Raw genomic sequence first — 22270 nt, forward strand, 5'->3', positions numbered from 1 at the left:
TGGAAAAAAGATTTCTTCAGGGTGCATGTGCTTATGTGGAGAGAGAGAGAGAGATTTTGCAAAAAAAGAATCATTTTTATGTCATCATAAAAGAACCGGATACACATTTATATGGTGAGTAGCAGAGATCAAAGTTGCCAATCAAGAAGTTCGAGCTTCAAACTTCCAGCAGTCTAGACTCTAGATAATTTAACATGTTTAATGGGAGAAAAAAGAAACCGCATTTACCATTTTCTCACTTTATGAAAAGCATTTCCATGTATCTGTTGCCATCTTCCTTATCCCTCCTGTTGATCCCTGGTTCCTCTTCTTCAGATGCTCACGCTGTTCAGCGCAAAAGAAGTGATAAGATGTGCGAATTCCCCGTGGAGCATCTGGGTCTTTCTTAGCATTTGTATTTTGCTTTCTCTTCGAGGTTGTCACACAGACCTCCAGTCCGACTGGCTCACTTTTGGTTGCGGAATCTACATCACTCATGAGCCCAGGGACAGTGGCAAATTGTTCCTTTTCACCTTCTGTTGCATTGTATAGTAAGCCACTCAGTTTCTCAGAGCCAACTGTGACTGAAACAAGATAACCACCATCAAGCCTGGTTTTGATTACGCCACTCACAGTCTTGCTAGGAAGAGATCCTGGATCGGCTGAGAGTAAGCCCAGAAGGCAAGAACAATGCAAACTTATTAAATGCAAACTACTTCCAGGAGAAAGAGAACATAAATGCTTAGAAAAACAAGGTCAGTAACCACATCATAAGCCAACTTTTCATGCCTGCAGAGAGAGAGAGAGAGAGAGAGAGAGAGAGAGAGAGAGAGAGAGAGAGAGAGAGAGAGTTGGGGTCATTCCTGTGTTTCCTTTTCAGTGATGAAGAATCCTCGTTACATTGCTTGGTTGTTGAATTCTTAGCAGGCATCAGCAATAGTCCTGCCATAAAAGAATGTAGAGTTACACGTACTATTTTGACAAAGGAATCTCTGATGATCACGTACATCTATATCGGCACATTAGCACATGATGATCAAAACTATTCATTGGGTAGAGGAAACTCAATCATTTCACTTACCAGGAGGTGGAGGCAGCTTCCCTTGCATCTGAAAGTAGTAAACTTGTTCAAAGTGATAAAGCAGATCCATGTAGTGCTTTTGGAATGTAAATGATGGATCTGGAATCCTGCACGTCAAGTTTAAAGCGATGCAACTTCATCCCATCCCTTCTCCTTAATAACCTAAACGTAAATTCATGAAAAATAGTCAAATCGAATTTGAATATGACCTTAGGGTGGCCATCTATCTGAGGACTACAAAAAGATGTATATCAGATGCAAATGGGAAAGTACTTGCACAAATTTTTTTAATTTTGTATGGTACAGTAAAAACTCAGAAACATGCGATAGAAGAATGCTATGAAATTGGTATTATAGTAAAATCTGAAAGCATGAGTAACCCATTATGAAAATCTTAGCCATCGATGTGGGTGTCTACATGCATATAGATATACAGGGGGCATTCTTCACAAGCTTGAAACCCACAATAGAATCTAGGACATACTTGGAATCCTGCCATGCATGAATGACCTTAATAGGTCGTCCCAATACACAGATTTTTTAATTACTCAGAACTTGTCATAACATGCCCAAGAACAGTATAGCTTCAGGTTATGGAGTGTTTGTTGCAAATATAAAAAATTTACAAACATGAAAGCTGAACAGTAGATCCCAGAGGTTCCTGCCCTTCTTGCTGCTAAAAATGTCAAAAGCATGCTCTTGTACCCGACCGCCCTTCATTCAAGCTGACGTTAGAGGACAAGTACATGATAAACAGTACCTAATATAGTATCAACAAGCTATAGGAAAGTGCACATACAAAATGTAAAAGAAGCAAGAAGTTCTATCATGGTAACAGAACAAGAACACACCCATGTCGTTCCATAGCAAACATCTAAGTGAATGTTTTTGGTTAACATTTCTGGTGCAAGCTCACAATAATCAGTCAATCGCCAAGTCCAAAAGTTTACTTAAATGGGAAAACCACAAATTATTGGGAAATTATAACAAAATATATCACCTCTGCAGTAGCACCAGATTGGATAAAATGCAACAACATAAGCTTGTCTGGATCAAAATGGATACTAGACCAGACATACCATTTTCAAATCACAAAAACATGAAATACACATTTTTTAGTAAGCGCATTATGTAAGAGATCAACAAGCTCATCCTCAATCACCGTTAGTAGCTAGATGCCCGATTACATGAACAATATAAAGAACAGAATGGACTCTTTTTAGTAATAATAGACAGAAACTTTGCATTAATAAAATTAGATTAGAAGCATGACTTTTTTCTACTGCAAGCTTCAGGAAATCAAAGGATGCGAAAAATGAGAAAAATACATTTCAGGTATTCTCGGTGCCACTGCGCAAAGATCTACAAAGGAAAAGTGTCAAAGGACAAACAGTTTACCCGTTCAAATTCCTCCTCGTGCAGTTACTTCTTTGTAAAAGATATACAAGTCCAAAGCCTTGCCCGCAGCTCCCACACTACCAAAATTGAAACCTCTCATTACCTCTGGTTTATAGCAGGATAAAACATACTTGGTATTGCAGAGCACTCCTGAAATATTTTTGCTAAAGCATTTCTCAGAACCAATGGGTATAAAAAAATAATAGCATATGCAAATTTCAGGAAATTTCATTCAAATGAACAATTCAATGCCTTTGTCCTCGAATTCTAGAATGGAAACAAACGGCAAGAATAAACAAAATATCCTATATTCAAGCCCGCTTTATATTACAACATTAAGTGACACACAAAGAACACCATGGAAGCATCTTGGCACTCTTTTCAACTCCATAATAAAATGCAAAACAATCAATGTTTCCCAATAGCCAATTGCTTCCACAAATAAGACTCAAAACAACAAAAACAAAACTTTTTCGTCCTAAAATATCAAAACATTCTTCACAAGAAAGAAATTAACAGCAAAGTCAAAACAGAAAACAACAATGAAGATCCCAAACCAGACTATGGAATAAATGAGATTACCATAATCCCACCAAAAAAACCCATCAATGATCTGCAATTGCAACGAAAAACTAAGGATCCGAGTAACACATTTCGATTAAAATAACGATCCGAAGTAAAACTAAACGATTCATCCAACCAAAACTCAAGAATTACACAAAGAAAAACACCAATTTTCTGCAAGAACAACGAAAAGAAGGATTTGAAGCCCGTTACGAGGGAAGGGACTAGAACCCTGGGAAACTGACTACTCACGTTAGTTTCTCTTCAGGAAAAGAAGCGTGGAATTCACGAAGCTTTTCGTAGAACAACGCCTCGTTTCTCACGAGAGCGTCGTGGTCCACGGGGAGGTTCTCCAGCGAAACTCTCGCCGGAAAATCGAATCCGGCACCCTCGGGTCCCTCCGAAGCGGCACTGGAACGGTTTCCGGCGAGTGCAAAGACGTCCCGAATTAGTGTTTCGTCGGAAATTTCGTGCATCGTTTGGGCGGGAATGTCACGCAGAGGAGAGAGAGCTCTATGCTCCAAAGAGAGAGAGAGAGAGAGCGGGTCGTCATGGTCATGGGAGGGGTATTTATTGTAGCGGACCACGTGTAACGCATCGACGGTAAAGAATTGTTTTTAATCGGATCGACGGCTGAAATTCGAACATTTATCGGGGTGCGCATTTCGAACTAATCCATGTGGATTCGGTCTCGGCTCGAGTCCGGGGATCCCGTTCAGGTTCGGCTTGTTCGGTTTTAATCTCAAGCAATTTGACTCGGACCAAACCCACCAGGTTTGGATCGAGTCATGGGAGAGTTAGGTGAGAGTCTTGGCATACTTGGGAGTAGGTTAGGGGTGTCAATGGATCGGGTTTGACTCAAACCCTAACTGTACCAAACCCTACAGGGTCAGGGTTTGGTGACAAAGGAGGTCTGACTAGAAACTGTGTTGAACCAAAAGGGTTTGATTTGTATATGAAGCCGGGTATGGTTTAAGAATTGAGAAATGTCATAGCAGACCCTGATCCGACCTGAGTTCTGATTAAAACCCGTGATTTTTAAATGTAAAATAGACTAAACATTTTCATTTTATCGAGTATGTACTGGGTCGGGTTCACATAACCATAATGAGATCCGAGTATGGTTTTTCTTGTGGTGGAGCCGATCAGATCTAGGTCCAGACCTATTCATGTCAAGGCTGGGACATACCAGTAGCATCTTCACTTTTCTGTAGTTTTTTCTACATGAGTTCACATGTAAATGTATCTTTGTTGTTGCTCACATGAGCTCTGCTCATCTTTTAGGAGCGACTTGTGAATGTCATCAAGTTGAAGAGATGTCACAAGTTCGAAACCCATGGGTGGCATCTTTTGCTGTAAGGTCCAAGTCAGGTGTACTTCTTGGTGGGCAGGGGGGACCTACCAACCATAGCGGTGATTTTTTTTTTGTTTTGGGGGGGGGGGGAGGGGGAGGTTTGAGGAGGGGTGTTTTCCCCTTGGATTAACAAAAAATAAAAGTATCTTTGTTGAGAATTTCATGTTGGTTTATGTTATGTAGTTTCATTGTGATTTTTCAGTGATTTTTTAAGCTTCCTGTTGGTTTATGTTAGTGTAGCTTCATTGTTGATTATTTTCAGTGGTTTTGGTAGAGCTTCATATTGGTTTATGTTAGTATAGTTCCATTGTTGATTAATTCATGGTTGTTGGAGTGATCCTCATCCCTGGGCTTAATTTGGCCTCAGTGAGAAGGTCAACATACCACCCAACAAGCCCTTCATCATTCTTGATGTTGATGGAAAAGTTCAGACCAACCATTGTTTGGGGAGGCCATGCACCCTCTGATAGTCCTACAGAAGACAGTGCCACCTTCACTGTAACAGCTACCGATTTTGTGGCAATGTAAATGGCAAGACCATTTTGTTACAATCTGTGTTTTGGCTGAATTAATGTGTGAATCCTGTTTTATTTCTGTTCCAAGAATTCTTTCACGCCAACAGTCACAGCCACTGCTCCGGCTGTTGCAGCAACCATTGGCGGCTATTGGTCGGCATTTTTGGATTCTATGGCTTCCAGGATACATTGAATGATTACCTGGGGAGATGCTTCTTCAGCGCTTGTTACTGATTTCATCTTCGGATTCGGGCAGTTGCTGTACCAGGTGAAGAATTTGCCTGTTTTCAAAATTCTGGTGCATGAAGCACTTCATGGATGTTGAGATGGTTTATAGGTCTTACTCTGTGGCTGTCACAGGGATACTCCAATTCACTGCCGTGTCATGTCTAACGGAAAATCACACAACAATGGCGTGTCCCGTGTCCTTATGACAATTGTGTGCATGTCTATGCAGGACTGTGATCTTGTTGTGAAGTACACTAGCCACCCTGTAATTGGAGCAATAACAGATAAAATGAAGGAGATCCTAGTGGTTTTGTGTTTGATGGATCATGGATGCAGAGTTGGTGTCTTTGGGAAAGCATACCTTGGTAGAGCATGTAAAAACTATTCAAGAGTAATATTTTCCAACACAAGTATGTCTGATGTTGTTCCAGATGGATAAAATTCAATGGCTCAGACAACAGAGTAAGTCTTCTTAGCATATGAATCTGGTTTTACATTGCATTATCTTTGTTTCTCTACACCATTTAAAGTATCCATGTGCTTTATATTAGCATGAAGTTCACTTCCGGGCCATTCCTACCTTCTAGGGCTGGGCAACGGTCTGGGTGGCCCGATGGGCCAAGCTGACCCAGCTTACCATGGGCCGAGTTTGGATCAAGGTTTTAAGCCCGAACCCATTAGCTACCCTCTGGGTTCGAGTATTAATTTTTAATGATATAAGAATTAAAGAATTTAATTATTTACATAGTAACTTAGTGACTATTATTATTTATTTAATTAGTTGCATTAATTTTATAAAAACTAGAAAGATAATTAGTTGGGTACATGAAAACTTGTTAGTTATTTATTATTTACCTAATTAGTTACACTAATTAATTGGATTTGGGCCAGGGCTGAGCCCAACCCGCTTCACATTGGCCCATTGGGCCCGTCATGGATTGCTCTTCAAATCCCAGCCCGTTAAAAACCAGGCAAAAGCCCAGCCGCACTTAAAGCCCAGCAGGCCGAGCTCTAAATGGGCCTGGGGCCGATGGCCTACTATCTTCTCATGTCAATCCCGCAAGTCTCTTATCTCATTATGATCATGGCTAAAGATTTCTCCATAATCAACATGAATAGCTAATAGCTACTCCTTGGGTTGCCAGATAAGGTTTTGCTCATCTTCTTTATGAAAGAGTCGACATGAACTATTAAAACTGGACTAGATTTTATGCATGTTCCATGTTTGAATAGATATATATTCTAAAAAATAAACTGTCCAAGGCTAATTACTGTGGTTATGCATGTGTTTAACTATTGCTTTTGCTTTTTATTGTTGTTTTTATATTTTAGACTTTAATTAAGTCATTTATTTCTTTGTCATCTGCTTGTGTGATGCCAGTAACCTATTTTATGGAGAGAGTGCATGTTTCTGGGCCTGTTCAAGCACTGCCAATCGTGTAAAGTGGGAAGTCCAACTTAAAGAGTTTGTAAGCATGGATTTTATTGATAAGGACAAATGGATAGAAAATCAGCCCAAGTGATTAACAAGGTTTTGGATCTGAGTCTCAATATTTTCCTTCAATGTTACTATTACAGTTATGTTTCTCATATATATGTTAAAGCTGAAAAAAATCAAATGTTCATCAGAAAAAATAAATATCGCTGATCTTTTATGGCCTACTCACTAGAATGTGCTCATTGGTTTTCATTGCAACATTCTACTGCAAAACAAGTTGTGTCTGTATGTGCACGTGTGTCCACACGTGTTTGTGTGTAGGGTGTCAATGGGTCAGGTTTGACCCAGGCCTAACCTTGGTGATAAATATGGTCCTATTAGAATTCAGGTTGCACCTGAAGGGTCCGATTAATATATAGAGCCAGTTATGGTTTTTGAAATTTCATACCAGACCCAGAACCGACCAGAGTTCCGACAAAGATCTATATATTATTTTTCAATGTAAAAAGAATAAATTTTTTATTTTACCGGGTATGGTATGGGTTTGGTTCATATAATCCTTATAGGATCCGGGTATGATTTCTCTTATGTTGGGTCTGATTGGACCTGGGTCAAGACTCGATACCAGCATCTCAAATCAGGTTTGGGTCTGGTTTTAACTGTGTCCAAACCAAACCCGACACTTTTGCACCCCTATGTGTGTAGCTATCTCATCTGCAACTAAATGCCTTCCTCAGTTTCTATATACCAACTTCTCAGATAATCTACAGAACCACCATCTTCATTCTCTCAATAACCACCACCTGATTTGAAAAGGGAATCGTTAAAACCAATGTTATCAATATCGGTGTGTATCGGCCTGTATCGCTGATATGCATCGTATCGTAGAAAACCGATACAATTCTGGGGTAAATCAGCTATTTTAATAAATGAAAAAATATTAAAAATTAAGTTTTACTATTATTTTAATAGTTTTAACATGTGTCATGTTATGATTCATACATAATAAATTTTTATGACTTTTGGGCCGATACAGAACCATTCAGTTGAGTATCGGTATCGGGCTCGATACAGCTGAATCGGTGGCCAAATGATTCAGGGCCGATAACTGCGATGATAATTTCCTAAAAAAATGAGTGTTCATCTTAAATATTTGAAACATGAAGTGGTTAAATGTGAAACTGCGATAAGTTGGCCTCCAATATATAAATTTCTCATAAGCTCCTGCAACATGATGATTCAATTGCAGGAGCTTATGGGAAATTCCGAAGGCTATCCAAATCTAATGGATATCCGAATCCAATTACATGTAAAAAAACAGATTTGGTATGAACTTTTCACCATCTGAATCCAAATATGAACTTGAATCCGTTTCGGATTAGCCGGATCTGGTATTTGCCACATTTGACCCGAATCTGAACCGTATACATCGCTAGGCACTGAGGAAGGGAATACTTTGGTGGCAGCCCTCAAGACTTGAACCCACTTGTACTCAACCCAATTCTTTCATTGTATTACGCACCTAAATTGAGGATGAAAATGGGTCAGATCCAAGATGTGGGTTTTATAATTTTTGGCTGCTTTCCAAATTTCACACAAGAAACCCTTTTTATAGGGAGAGACTCGACGAAGACTTGCTTTCCTTGTGGCCCCATAATTTCAGACTAGGCCATTTCATCATGAAGGACCCTCTTTTCAGGGAGAGTGTGATGAACTTGTTCCTTCATGACCAATTTACCAACCTCACCAATTCCGGCCCTCCTTCCATAAGAGAAGCCTAATGTTAGGAAGTTTTGACGAAAGCTTAATTTCTCTTCGAAAGTTCGTTTTGCAAACACCTCCTCTTCAGGGAAGAGAGGAGTAATTCCCAATTCTAATTTTTGAATCTTCTCATTTGGGGAAAGGAGAAGAGAATTTTTGTCATGGATGTGTTGCGTTGTGCTTCAAATGCTCGCTTTCACAAAGGATTTCAAGAAAATCTTGCCAATTTGTCGTCGAATATTTGTTGATTTTAAAAATCTTTATTGCACAAAATTATTATCTCAAAATACCTTCAGTATTACTTCCGAAAGGACAAGGCTTTCACGAAAAAAGATTCAAAGTTCAAAATCTTTTTATTGGCCAACCAAAAGGATGAAGAATAAATTTGCGATATGGCCATCAAAGATAATTCAATGTTGTTGCAAAGCCATGAGTGATTGATATTGATCGCAGTCAATGGCACGGTTTTAAGGATCATTTTTGAAAAATAAAGCAGTCGAAATATCCTGGGTGATACAGAAAAAATCCACTCAATCTCCATATCTCCTCAAACACCCAAGCTGCAATTAAATATCTGCAAAAAGGGATCTCTCAATTGTCGTCAAGATGAAGGCAAATTAAGCTAGTCGACCCCCGGGGCCAAAGAAGATTTGGATCATCTCCAAGATGACGGAGTTTGTGACGGATCCTTCCAGGAAAAGTTCAGATCACCGTCAAGATGAAGGCGAGTGTGATGAGCCTACCGACAAACCCTAAAAGATATTTAATTCCAGCTATCATCAAGAGATTTCCTACCAAAGAGCCAATAACTATCATGATAATCCCTGAGAGAAAAGAAGGATCGGAACATCTCTGAGATGAAGGAGTTTGTGGCGTACCCTTCCCCCCCCCCAAAAAAAAGAGAGAGACAAGTCAGGACATCTCCAAAATGAAGGATGATGTAATTCCCAAAAAATCCAAGAGAGCTCGAATCTGCTAAAAAAAAAGAGTGCAGAAAGATCATCATGAGAAAAGAATCCCAGGATATCAGACTGCCAAATTTATCAAGAATTTTCTTTAATTTTGTGAAATTCTTTTATCAATATTCTTTCACCAATAGCTCTCGCAATATCAAGAATATTTTCTTTCTCGTCCATATCAAGGAAATTGATAGCTTCCTTGAAAGAAAGTCAATCGTAAGCAATTTGAATTCGAATCTTGATTCTACAGAGTTAAGCCCAGTTGGAGGTAATACTTCAGGTAGAAAAGAGGGAAAGTCTTCATGTAAAGTATATTTCTTACTAAATAATTATAAAAAACAAATATATGAGTTCTGGTCGATGAGATGCTCAAGCATTGGAGAAGGGAAGCCATCATATGGTCGTTGATTGTAAATTTTTTACCTTCCTTTGGTTGGACGGTCCTCCTTCCTCTCTTTTAGATATCAATCTATACAATTCATAAGAGAAGAATTTGCATTCGTATGAGGGTTTCAATTCAAACTTAACTCAAACTAGATATTTTTGCTCTAAACAATTAGAATGTTTTTTATTAATTAATTTCATATAATTGGAATTATGTTATTATTCATGTAAGGTTTAAGTCGGTAAGTGGGATTTTGTTTAGATTTTTATCTGTTTGGTACGAAGGTTTGGGTCTATATAAATTTATTTGTGTATAAGTAGGTTCATTTCATTTAGGTTAGGGATGCAAACGGTTTGGATCTGGAACAGCTAATCATGTTTTTCAAAACATAAAGAAATTGATGGCTCACAATGCATTTAAAACCCTACAACACAAAGTATTGTGGGCCGTTATTTTTTAGTGCTTTCAAAAGCGCATCAAAATATTGAAAATTCATAATCCAAAACATGTCACTCACTCAATGAATGATAAAATTTTAATATGTAAATTCCTATCTATGAAAAACATGATTGTTAGAGAAGGAATGCCGTTAATTTTCATTTATTTGTGGATTTCACATCTGATTTATCAGGGGGCAATTTTTTTGGATTCTTTAGGCCAACCAAATCAATGTGTTTTTGCCTGTAAATTTGTGCCAAATTTTTCCAAAAGATTTTGGTTTGTTTTCTTTAGCCTAGCTGTCTTTGAAAGTACCACCGAGGTGGTATCCCATTTGGTAAGCGGGGTCCTGTGCCAAGCTGAAGGCCCAAGTTCGAATCCCTCTGCCACAGGAGGCTTAAGAGATATCTGATAGGCGTCTGCTTAACCCCAACTTGCCTTTAAAAAAAAAAACATGGAATCGTCATGATGTTTTCATTACATATGAATAACTCACAAAATTACATTGTTATCTTTTTAAATTTCCAATTGGATTTTGGCATCCAGCTGTCTTACAGATCACCTGTGCGCGACGGTCAACACAAGAACACGACGAATAGTCACCAACGGGGCTCCGCTTGTCTGGTAGGAGCCACTAGCAAGGTTGTTAAATGCGATGAGGCGAAGCGAGGCGTTGAGCCTGCGCTTCGCCTCTGAGGCGTACGCCTTAGGTACTAAGGCGTACGCCTCTCACAACTAGACTGGAAGTGAAGCGGTGGGAGGGGAGGCCGTAGGATAAGGACCACGCGCCCAGCTGGTACAGAAGCGAGGGGGCCCCGCATCCGGTGGTCAGAGAAGACTGAGCAGCCAACGGCGAAGTTCGCCACCGGGGAATTTGTAACCGGGGAACTGTGATGAGGGGCAATTTGCGCATCACAGCAACGCCTCAGTACCTTGAGTGTGCGCCTCGCCTCTGAGGCGTACGCTTCAGGTACTAAGGCGTACGCCTCTCACAATAATGGCCACTAGTGCACGCCACTTTGTGTTGAGACGTTGCAAGTTCAAATCCCAATGATATCGTTGTATAACTTCTGGCTCTTAAAAAAGTTTAGGTTGGTAAAATCTTACTACTTCTGGCTGTTAAAAATGCATTTTTTTCAATCATCTTTTTTCTATCTCTAAAACAATGTATTTTTTCTATTAACAAGTCGTTTCCACCTCCAACTCAGCTTGGTTAACTCAATTTCATTATGAGCTTGAACTTGGCTTGACTCGCCACAACAATTAGCCAAACTTGAACACTTCCGAGCTCAGCTTGTTTACCAACCCTAACAGGCATCCAACCACCACAATTTTTGGCTTGCTTTGCTCATGCACATCTATATAAAGCATTAACACCTTTAAATAGTTGTGGGGTTCATTTAGAACATGAGCAAACAAATAGCATCCGATGGAACTTTTTTTTTTTATTTAGGGCTAGGCCGAAAAAGGAAAAAGCCTTATTCACAGTTAGCACATTGGCTGACATCCGGTTGATAAAACCCTTAAGGTTTGCGCCTGTTTACCAAGGAGTACACTCAACTTCGACCTTGCGTTTAGAAATCTTTCATGTGGATTTGGAACTCGTAATGTCTGGTCAACTTGGTGGCATTCACTAGTGCCCCTACCAGATGAGCAGAGTCCTAGCGGACCCTTACGATGAGGGTACTCCTGGCTAGGGGTGTCAAAGGGGTCAGGTTTGGTTTAAACCCGGGTCAAATCTGGTCTACTATAAGAGAAATCATACCAGGCCCGATAAGAGCTTAAATGAATCAGACCCATACCATACCTGGTAAAATAATATAAATTGCGGGTCTTAATCGGAACTTGGGTTGGGCCTGGGTCTGGTATAAAATTTCAAAAACTATACTCGGTTCCATGTATTAAGGGGACCTCCGGATCCGGACCCCAATCTTAATCGATACCTGGACCCTATAGGATTTGGTCCGGGTCGGGTCAGAGTAAGCCCAATCCGTTGACATCCCTACCCCTGACTAATCCCGTCCTGTTCTCCTTGGTTCTTATGGGTATGGAGTCATTGTGCAGACTGGGCCTAGGCCCGACCAGGAAACTTATTGGATCAGGAGTGTTCGGTCCGGGTCTCACCAAAGATCAGTCGAGACCCGACCCGCCAGGTGACCGCGTCTGCTCCTGAACTGTCTCCGCCGCCCCTGTAATGCACCAAAATCCCGTTTGGCTTCGACCGCTAGGGCTCCGCCGCGGAGGTGAAATTCGGGATCTCTGGTGTTTTTCCTCCGCGGGGACGAAGCTCATCGACCCTTCGTTTCTCGATCCCGTTTTAGGGTTCCTTTCGGAACGCGAAAAAGATGGGATCGGCCGCTCGCTCCTTCGTCCTCGTCGCGATCTTGTGCGCGTTTCTCCGATCGGGATCTTGCCTCCAGAGTCCGCGGTCCGATGAGGCGTACGCGACGCTCCTGTACGGCGACGAGTTCCTGCTCGGCGTCCGCGTGCTCGGGAAGTCGATCCGGGACACTGGGACGAAGAAGGACATGGTCGTGCTCGTCTCCGATGGCGTCTCCGATTACGCGAAGGAACTCCTCCGGGTAAGCTCCCGTGCTCATTTTCCGGGAATTCGGAAACCCCCGACTCCGAATTTGCAGGAGAGGTTCGGATAGATTGAGAAACGAATGCGTTTTTTTGCCGTTCTTTTGCATATTTTTGCCTTGATGAATGAGTTTAATGGGTTTTCTCTTTTTTCTTTTCGATTCCTTTAGTATAATTGTTAGTGAATTGCGATTCGTTTTGCCTTCAATAGAGAGGAACTATTCTCTATTGTTTTGTATGTTAGCAAGGGAAATTGCTTGATCATGACGATATTTTTTTCCGCCAAAAATCAATAGAATGAATCGAAAAAAGAGGTATGTGTCATTGTTTTTAGATGAAAAACGTGTAGGCGTAACGCCGTAACGAACTATTGATGGATTTTGGTATCCTATTGAAGAAAAAGAACTCTTTGAGATAGTTTAGATTTGAGTTCAGTGAGGTTTCTGCTTCATAATTATATTTGTCTGCTTCGAGGAGGTTTTAGGTTTTATTTTACATGAATACGTACTTACAGTAGCATGGAGTGGCCAGTGAAGCAGCACTCAGAATGTGTTTGTAATCTCTCTCTCTCTCTCTCTAAAAAAAAAGTGTTGGAACCAGTAATAGAGTGACGTCAGCACCAGAATTGCGAACTAGAAGTTTAGAATGCTGGTGACCTACTAGTGCCTTGTTATTGATTTGATTCTGATCAGTTGAGACCCTATTTGTCTTATTGTTTCCTTTAATGTTGGATATGTTTCACAACTTCTTGTTATGCTAGTGTATGGTGCTGCGATGCTTGGTTAATTTGCAAGAAAGAAGCATTTAAATGGTTAGATATTTTTGAATGACCGACTGGTGGGGTACCCTTTTTTATTTTGTTCTAGAAGCTCTTGATATCCTTCTTTTTCCCTCGGCCTCTGATAGACATTGTCTAACCTTGGTATTTGTTGCTCAGGCTGATGGATGGATTGTAGAGTCCATAAGTTTACTGGCTAATCCGAATCTTAAAAGACCAAAGAGATTTTGGGGGGTTTATACAAAGCTAAGAATATTCAACTTGACACAGTACACGAAAGGCAATTTCCCATCTTTTTATTAAATTCATTTTTGTTAGAATTTCCTTTTTACGTGTCCATGCTGTTCTTTTCAGGCAGCGTGGTCATATGCTGCCCTCACGTGCCTTATATGGTAACCTTTGATTTTTACAGTTGTGTACCTTGATGCTGACACCATTGTACTCAGAAGCATTGAAGACCTTTTCAAATGTGGAAAATTCTGTGCAAATTTGAAGCATTCTGAAAGATTGAATTCTGGTGTGCTGGTAGTGGATCCATCAGAAACTGTCTTCAAAGACATGATAAGCAAAGTGAACACATTGCCTTCTTACACTGGAGGTTTTACTTATTCTCATCTCTACTTGATTCGATACATTCCATTACAATTTATTTCTGCACTCACATTCAAAACTCTCCAATTGCAAGCTTTTGGAAATTTAGCATCTGTTTGTTACATTGTGTTCAATGTTATGTCTGTGCTGGTCTGTAATTCTCCTTCGCACTTGTATGTAAAGTTCTATGGTTACAACCTGCAGAAACCTTATTCAGCACCGTCCTTCATTTATTAATGTGTTGCATCTGGTCAATGCTTGATTATTTTTTCTAGGAAAAACGATTAATTTTGATTGGTATCATTTACTGAGAGTGCATATTTCTGCACGTTCATGTGACTAGACTATCCCCAAAGGTTTGCAGGAGGTTCTCTTTTTGCTTTGTATTATTTCATTATTGGAGGCAAACATGCATCTTCACAATTTGTCAGCAACTCAATTTTCCAGATAACTTTTTGCGGAAACATAGAAACACATGTCAAATGGCCATCTAAAGTTTTCGCATGGTTATTCCAGCAACCAAATTCCATCTCCAGTACTTTTTTAAAACTGGTAAGGTTAACCAGGGTAGAAGTTGTGAGAAATGACTTTCTGCCTTTCTAATACCTTTTTCTGCTCTCTCCATTCTGCCCTATTTTATAAATATTTAGATTGTTGTCCTTGCATCATGTTTATCTTTTTACCTCATAAAGTAGGGTTTATTGTGTTATCCTTTTCTTTATCTCTGCTTCTCTTTATTATTTATGTAATAGTTTTGTTTGAAACATGTAGAGAGGCCTTTGTTGAGATGGAAACTGATGCCCAGAGTTGGGAGAAAATGGTTATCTGGCCTCATATTTTGTTTTAATACATCATATCGCCCGACAGATATCATTCCCATTGAATACAATTACAAGCTCTACCTTAAGTCTATCAATATGGAATTGTGAGAGTTGTGTTCTCACTTGAATAATTTCTTAATGGTTTGTTTTGCAGCTAATTGACTTGTTACTGTAGCTGGTTATTAAGTGTTAACTAGATTGCATTTTTGTCTGGGTACTTGAGGCTTAATAGATGCATTACATTCAAGTCTTTTAACTGATCTGAATTACTTGATTGTGCCCGTGTCACATGGATGCACATGTAGGTGCACAACACAGATTTACTTGGTATGATATGGCAATTTTCAAAAATTAGGATTCAGGGACACGGCCGTATATATTATATATATTTATATAATTACATATAATATATATATATATATATATATTATACATTAAAAATAAAAATTATTTAAAGGCATATATTGACTGTGTCAGACACAGTATTGGTCGTGCTGGTCACCATGTCATACGTGTTGGACACCATGTCATACATGTTGGATGCCGTGTCATACATGTTGGCTGTGTCAGACACCGTGTTAACCATAGTTGTTAAAAGCGCGCTTCGAGGCATAAATTGTGCGCCTCGAAGCGAGACACAGCATATTATGCCTCGTTGCGCACCTACAAAGCACATTAGGGTATGAGGCATGTGCCTCACACATGTGGCGCATGCCTCGTATATAAGGTGGTCAAATGTGGTCAAAGGCCCTATTTGACCATCTTAATGTTGTTAAAAAATAAAAAAAAACTTTTTATGAAAAACATGAAAAGGAGAAGGGGTTTAGGGCATCGTCTCCCCTTCTCCACTGACGAGATTTTCTGGCTACTGACCCGCTGTTCTGGCGACCGACTGACGGTTCACACACACACACACACACACACACACTGTCTCTCGCTGTTCCGTGAGATTTTCCGGTGACCAACTGATGGTACATCAGCGAGATTTTCCGGTGAGGTTGTCCTTATTTCTTTTTTTCTTCTTCTTCTTCTTTTTCTTTTTCTCCTTTTTCTTCTTTTTCCTTTTTCCCCTTTCTTCCCATCTCCTTCATTCATTCTTTCTTCTTCTTCCTTTTCTTTTTCCCCTTTCTTCTTCTTCTTCTTTTTTCCCTTTTTTCTTCCTTTTTCTTTTCCCCCTTTCTTCCCATCTCCTTCTTTCGTTTTTTCTTCTCGTAACCCCCTTCTTTTTCTTCTATGTTTTTTTCTATATTTCTTTTTTTTCTTCTCTGTTCCTTCTTTTATCGGTTTTTTTCTTCTTATTCTTTCATTTTTTATTTGTATATTTTATTGAGAAAACTTGTATTTGTATATAACTAAAGTTCAGTGATTGTTGGGGCTTGCCTTTCTATCACCAAGCTCAAGTAAAAAATCTAACCTGAAAAATCAATAAAAAATTTTGTTAGTCAAACGGATTGTGAAAGAGTAGCATTCAAAATATTATGAAAAAGAACAGAAACCACGAATTTGTCATGTGAAATTTATAGATTCACCATGTGTTTGTAGTAATTTATACTTAAGTTGCTGCATAAACATCAAGACATTGTGTTAATCAAACGGATCCTTTAACAGCTACTACCTACCAATCTTCATAACTTTAAAAAAATCCCTGGTATCTAACATGTTCAGAAAAAGATAAAAATGGTCTATGTTGTCTTCCATCTCTCTTTTCTTGTCTTATTACTTAATGGCTGTAATTCGATTGGCCTTCATTTTCATTTTGTTACTGCAACAAGTTCAATTTACTTGAGAAGATTGAATTGTAATCAATGCAGTTTTCTCTGTTCCATTGGTTTTATGTGGTGCTTCTGTTATTAGCAGTCATAAAAAATTATTCCTGCTTACTTTTTGGCATAGGCTAAGTCCAATCGACATTTGCATGTGTATTACTGTAGTGTACATGTAAATGTAGTTGAGTGTGTGTGCTAAGTGCTCCCTTTGTTGATCTACAAGTTTGTGTGTATGTTCTCCTTAATGAATTATGAATTGACAAATGTTATCTGGTGTATCTGAGATATTGATGAAATGATGATTGGCACAAGTGGCAGTTGCTGATGTTTAGCTTATAATTATTGAAAACAATTTTCTTTCTCCATGCAATTTGTATTCTTGAACAAGCAGGTATTTGTGTAGTCGTTGCTTGGAATTTGTTTTATAATTTAGTGTAGATTCTTCACTTTATCCAATTATTCATTAATAGAACATAAATAATGCATATTTAAATTTTTTATTTATTTAGTTGACTTTTTAATATTTTTTGTGAAGCTTACGCTTTATGCCTCGAGGCTTATGCCTCGCTTCACGAGCGGGTCTTACACCTCGCTACACCTTGATGCTATTCACAACATTGGTGTGGACCATGTCCTATGCGAATCACAATGTGTCACATGTCCAAATCCGTGCCGTGTCGTATTGACACACAATTCAGTACCTAAGTGGTGTGTCCGTGTGACATAGACTCTATAGAAGGAGTTTATGGAGGTGTCATCCTCATGCCAATTTTCTAAAATTTTATCTACTTGTTAAGCATATTTGAAGTTATCATCCAAGCTACCTTTCACCAATCCATCATGGCAGCAAGATATCATTTGTGCTGGAAGTCAATGGCTGCTCATTTGCAACAAGGTTTTGCACATTTCTATGCATATGCATGTGCATGCATATTTAACTTGAGAATCATGCGATAACTTCCAAACTTAATAATTGGAGTATCTTTGTTCTTCAATAAAGACAAAAGAAAAAAAGAGAGTTATAGAAGGGGACTGATGCTAGTACTAAAAGGGTGGTTTTGATGATTCAATCTTAATTGATTAATGCGACTGTGGTTGTTACACTTGTGAGACCTTTCAATGTTTCAGAAGGCAGAGTTATTCTTCTAGGTCTTGGTGATTCTCTTCATTGCACATTGCCCTCAGAAACAAACTTGTACAGTACTTTGTCCTATTTTTTCAGTTGCTTCTCTTTTTCTCTCCTTTGGTTGTACAGCTTAGATATCATTTCTCACTTTCAGCATTGTGTAATTTTTTGAGAACATCTAACTACTCCATAATTAAGATATGTAGACATATATAGATTATTTTAACAAAATACTTGTTTGTAACTGTTAAAACAATGGCAGGATATTTTCAGGCTTGATGTCTCCATGATCTAGCGTGACTTCTCTATCATCCATGTTATCTTCATGATGCTGCATTGTCCTTTTCTTTTTCACTTTGTTGTCAGTTGTATCTCTCAGTCTGTCTTAAGTTTGTAACCCCATATTCTATGATGTTAATAGGAGATCAAGGATTCCTTAATTCTTATTACACTGGTTTTGCCAATGCACACATTTTTGAGCCGAATGCTTCAGTGAATGAGATGACTTTGAAGCCTGAAATGCAGCGACTTTCAACTCTATATAATGCAGATGTGGGGTTGTACATGCTTGCAAATAAGGTAGTTGCTCTGTTCTGTATTGTATTAATCATCTACCTGTCTCTGATATTTGGTGGATTTTCTATCATATACTGCTCCTCTTTTATTGAGTTTTTTGTTTGAGGTCATTGCCATCAGGTTGTGTTAATAAACATCACCAAACGATGTTTTAGAAAATTAGTTCATGAAGACTGTTGTATATCGAACTTGAATACAGTAAGTAATTCTAGTCTGATATTGTGACAAATACTGTTTTAGAAATTTTTTTCATGAAGACTGTTTCGACAGCAAACCTGAATGCAGTAATTCTAGCCTGATATTGTTATAAATAATCTTGGAAAAATAGTAAGTAGATTTTAGCTTGTTGCAGACAGGCAGAAATTCCAAAGTTTGTGGTTTAATAAGCTTTTTCTTGCTCAGACCTAATCGAAGAAGCTGATATTGCAGACCTTTGTGGTGATGAAATAGTGTAATTTTGTTATTTGTTCTTCTTTCTGGATCTCTTTACGCCTTTTCTGGTTGCATGTTTAGATGTTTCTGCATCCCCATGTTTAGGTGTTTTATACAAGCTACTTTTTCTTTCTTGGAACAAGCCCCAGATCGCAAAATTATGTTGTGAAAAAATATCTTCTTAGCGTGATAACAACGTTCAGAGCAACTTCTGTCACTGGTTTCTTTTTCCTCGTTCATATTGGTTGATGATCTAGGTTAGAGAATAATTGAAAGCTTCCACCTTTTGAAAACATGCATAGATTTTTCTTTTTGGTCTCATTTGCGAAAGAAACATTTTTATTCCTTGGCTTATATATGCAGTGGATGGTTGATGAGAGGGAATTAAGAATTATTCATTACACCCTTGGGCCTCTTAAGCCATGGGACTGGTGGACAGCTTGGCTCCTGAAGCCTGTTGATGTTTGGCAGGTACTTGCTTGCCTTTTCCTGATTTATGCCCTCGAGGCCTAGATATGTTTGGCACCTCTGTTAATGTTTTATAGTTAAATGAAATTCAAGTGAAAGCTCTTTCTGATTGTTTTGCTGTGGAAGGAAGTCCGGATACGGCTTGAGGAATCACTTCCAGGGACAGGAGGTGGAAGTCATCCCACAGAGCAGCAGCTTGTCAAAATTCTCTTTCTTCTTCCATTTATTGTTGTGTGCATTTGTTGCTACAAATCATATCACCAGGTCAAAGTGCATCTCAGTCCTTTTTTTTATTCACCTCTCTCTCTCTCTCTATATATATATATATATATATATATATATATATATATATATATATAAAGATGATATTTTGGATGAAGCGACGAGGGAATGTGTTTACGGTTCTGAACATGACCTTAATTTGACAGGCAGGGAAGGAAAAAGTTGGCACTTTTTGTACTAGCTCCATGAATTATATGAGAAATATTTGCTTCAATTATAGATCTGGGAGTGGTTATTCAGCTATTGGGATTTCTTCATCTGCTATTGCATCTGGTCAACAACAGGTTCTCTCTCTCTCTCATTTGCACAATTTGCTTGTCCTGGTTACTCATTTCACTAGACATGATCTTTGTGTTTGTTCAAAATTGAATTACTGACATCTACACTTTCTAGTAACAGCTTATTACAACTTATACCTGAGCTTCTGCTGGTTTCCTTAATTCTTTAACATATTGCTGTACGGTAAAAGAATTCCTTTCTTCTGTTGCAGTTCTCAAACAGTACAGATTTAAAGCTGCCCTCGTTCCTCGGTAGCATCTCTGTTTTCATGTGCTTTGGGACCTGCATATTGTCCCTTGGTTTCACATTTCTGATTGTGCCAAGGAATGTGATGCCATGGACGGGTTTACTCTTGTTGTATGAATGGACGTTCACGTTGTTCTTCATCATGTTTGGAAGCTATCTCCGTTTCATTTGTGAGTTAGGGAAGGAATCTTCTGCTTCTGGAGGAGCTATGAAGGGTATGCTTTTCTGTTCATCTTCATTTTATGCCTTCCGGTTCATCTTCATATTACTTGTGTTATCTCGTTCATTTTCCCCTTTTTTACAATTTTAATCCTTATGTAGGTAATCAACGTCAACTGTCTAGCTGTGATAATGCCACAGCTTTCTACTGGATAGGGATGGCAGTTCTTGCTATCGTTGCCCCATCCTTGCCTTTACTCTTTGGGATCAGCGCCCTATTTTTCAGGTAAGCACATTTAGCAGTTGGTGCTTTATTTCATAATTGTGCGCATGAACCCTATACCTGTTTGATTTTATGTTGGTGCACGCAAACATACACAGACAAGTTTCACACAAATTTATACCCTCATAAATCTTAATGATACCACAGTTTCATCAACTAATGGTCACTATCATGGGCATTTTGATCATTTTTATAAATAAAATCCATTAATTCTTCACAAAATGTCTAAATTGCAGATGTAGTGATATTTCAACAAGTATTTTAGGCTAACGTACTATAAAGTAGAAGAAAACCTCATCTTGGAGATGATACGAAGGTGGAAAGGGTAACACAAAGCTCTAGTTTGACAACCATATTTATTTAGTCTAGAAAGAGCTCCTCTCTTTCCTTGAAGCCTATTCAGATAGGATTGACAAAACTGCCTTTCAGGAAGCCCTATGCTTCCACATGGAATCCCTCTAAGGAAATCATCACTTTGTTGCAACCAACAGAATGGCAGAACTATAGGAATACAAACTACCTACAAGAGGGAAATCCGAAGAGAAACCCAACTATTCTATTGGCTTTGAATGCATATTATCATCCCAATTGATCAATTTGAAACATGATGTTGGGGTGCTAACTGAACCATAAAAGATGAATATACAGTGATTGATTTGGTTGGAACTGCAGAATAGATGGCAGTTTAATAATCAAAACTCTGGAAAATGCAGATTGTGTGTGTCCATGCGTGCGCGTGCACGCACACCCACCTTATCTCTGGCAGGGATGTACTGTTAGGATGCCTTTATGCCCCCCTCTCTGAAGATACTTTTCCTTTCTATCTCAGGTTAGGACTGATAGTTGGTGGAGGTATGGTTTTGGTGGCATTTATGACATATGCTTCAGAGCATCTTGCGATCATAGCGTACATGAGAGGGCGTGATGCTGTTGGTCGTTTTGATAGAGCCTGATGGTTTAAAGGGCCAATGCTTTGTAGTGTACATCCATCATTTTTTACGTGCCCATCCTGTAAAGTTGACCCTAGTAGTTGGGCGTAGTTTCAATTTGCTTAATTTGATGACTTATTTCTCTTTCATATTTGCAGCCATGTGTTCTGTGTGCATCACATTTTACCATATAATACAAGTTCCCAGCTTATCCCACTCTTCTGGATAAGGGTGTGTCTAAACAACACCCTCTAAGGGTGCATTTGCATGCCGTAGGAGCCAGTTTTTTTTTACAGCCGATGCGTTTTCGTGGGCCCCGGCACAGAGGGCATCCTTTTCCCCATGGAAAAAGGGAATTGGGGGGGGGGGGGGGGGGTGAACCTGGTGGTGTTGGTCGGTCTCTCTTTCAGCAAAAGGGAGCTCTACAGTGGTTGCGAAGCTTCCTTCCGCTTGAGGCAAACACATGCGCCCTAAGGGTGTGTTTGTGATCCTCAGATTTGAGGACTGAAGATCTCTCGTGCGACATCATCACCTTCACACACCACATCAGATCTTCAGAGTTCAGATCTGAGGTCATCAAATGCACCCTAAGCTACTCAGCCAGGTATGATGCATCGCCCAAGTCCGCTAAGGTGTGAAAGACCTTTCAGACTGAGTGAATTGGCTGGAGCCTTTCTAAGGACCCACATTTGTAGGGAGCAAGTTAGTCAGTCAAGCTAGACTAACAAGTAGGCTGCACATCTGGTAGGGGCTACTTGTGAATGTCATCAAGTTGTCGGGACTTCAAAAGTTTGAAACCCAAAGGGAGCGTTCTTTGCTGCAAGGTCAAAGCTGGGTGTACTTCTTAGTGG

The 22270-nt window shown here is 39.3% G+C and overlaps 2 protein-coding genes across 2 annotated transcripts; one reads left to right on the forward strand and one right to left on the reverse strand.

Annotated features, from left to right (window-relative positions):
* Positions 1–240: 240 nt before the first annotated feature.
* On the reverse strand, positions 241–3498 carry LOC149820639 (high mobility group B protein 15-like). The gene is made up of 3 exons (XM_089981839.1): positions 3275–3498; positions 1061–1167; positions 241–641 (listed from the first exon to the last, which is right to left on the reverse strand). Exons 1-3 carry the CDS (start codon positions 3496–3498, stop codon positions 241–243), a joined length of 732 nt encoding a protein of 243 aa, XP_089837965.1.
* Positions 3499–12341: 8843 nt separating this feature from the next.
* On the forward strand, positions 12342–21644 carry LOC149820640 (inositol phosphorylceramide glucuronosyltransferase 1-like). The gene is made up of 10 exons (XM_089983332.1): positions 12342–12682; positions 13621–13741; positions 13874–14059; positions 18187–18344; positions 19137–19244; positions 19368–19505; positions 19670–19807; positions 20014–20263; positions 20370–20493; positions 21320–21644. Exons 1-10 carry the CDS (start codon positions 12446–12448, stop codon positions 21441–21443), a joined length of 1584 nt encoding a protein of 527 aa, XP_089839458.1. The 5' UTR covers positions 12342–12445; the 3' UTR covers positions 21444–21644.
* The last annotated feature ends 626 nt before the right edge of the window (positions 21645–22270 follow it).

This window comes from Nuphar pumila, chromosome 12, assembly GCF_984573655.1.
Source record: "Nuphar pumila chromosome 12, dmNupPumi1.hap1.1, whole genome shotgun sequence".
Lineage (NCBI taxonomy): Eukaryota > Viridiplantae > Streptophyta > Magnoliopsida > Nymphaeales > Nymphaeaceae > Nuphar > Nuphar pumila.

Bases quoted from the DNA above. Each gene is read 5' to 3' on its own strand.
- LOC149820639 (XM_089981839.1), bottom strand. From the start codon at position 3,498: ATGCACGAAATTTCCGACGAAACACTAATTCGGGACGTCTTTGCACTC. The intron at 1,168-3,274 runs GTGAGTAGTCAG...CTTGACGTGCAG, and splicing joins TTTCCTGAAGAGAAACTAAC to GATTCCAGATCCATCATTTA. The intron at 642-1,060 runs GTAAGTGAAATG...GCTTACTCTCAG, and splicing joins GAAGCTGCCTCCACCTCCTG to CCGATCCAGGATCTCTTCCT.
- LOC149820640 (XM_089983332.1), top strand. From the start codon at position 12,446: ATGGGATCGGCCGCTCGCTCCTTCGTCCTCGTCGCGATCTTGTGCGCG. The intron at 12,683-13,620 runs GTAAGCTCCCGT...TTTGTTGCTCAG, and splicing joins ACGCGAAGGAACTCCTCCGG to GCTGATGGATGGATTGTAGA. The intron at 14,060-18,186 runs GTTTTACTTATT...TGATGTTAATAG, and splicing joins ATTGCCTTCTTACACTGGAG to GAGATCAAGGATTCCTTAAT.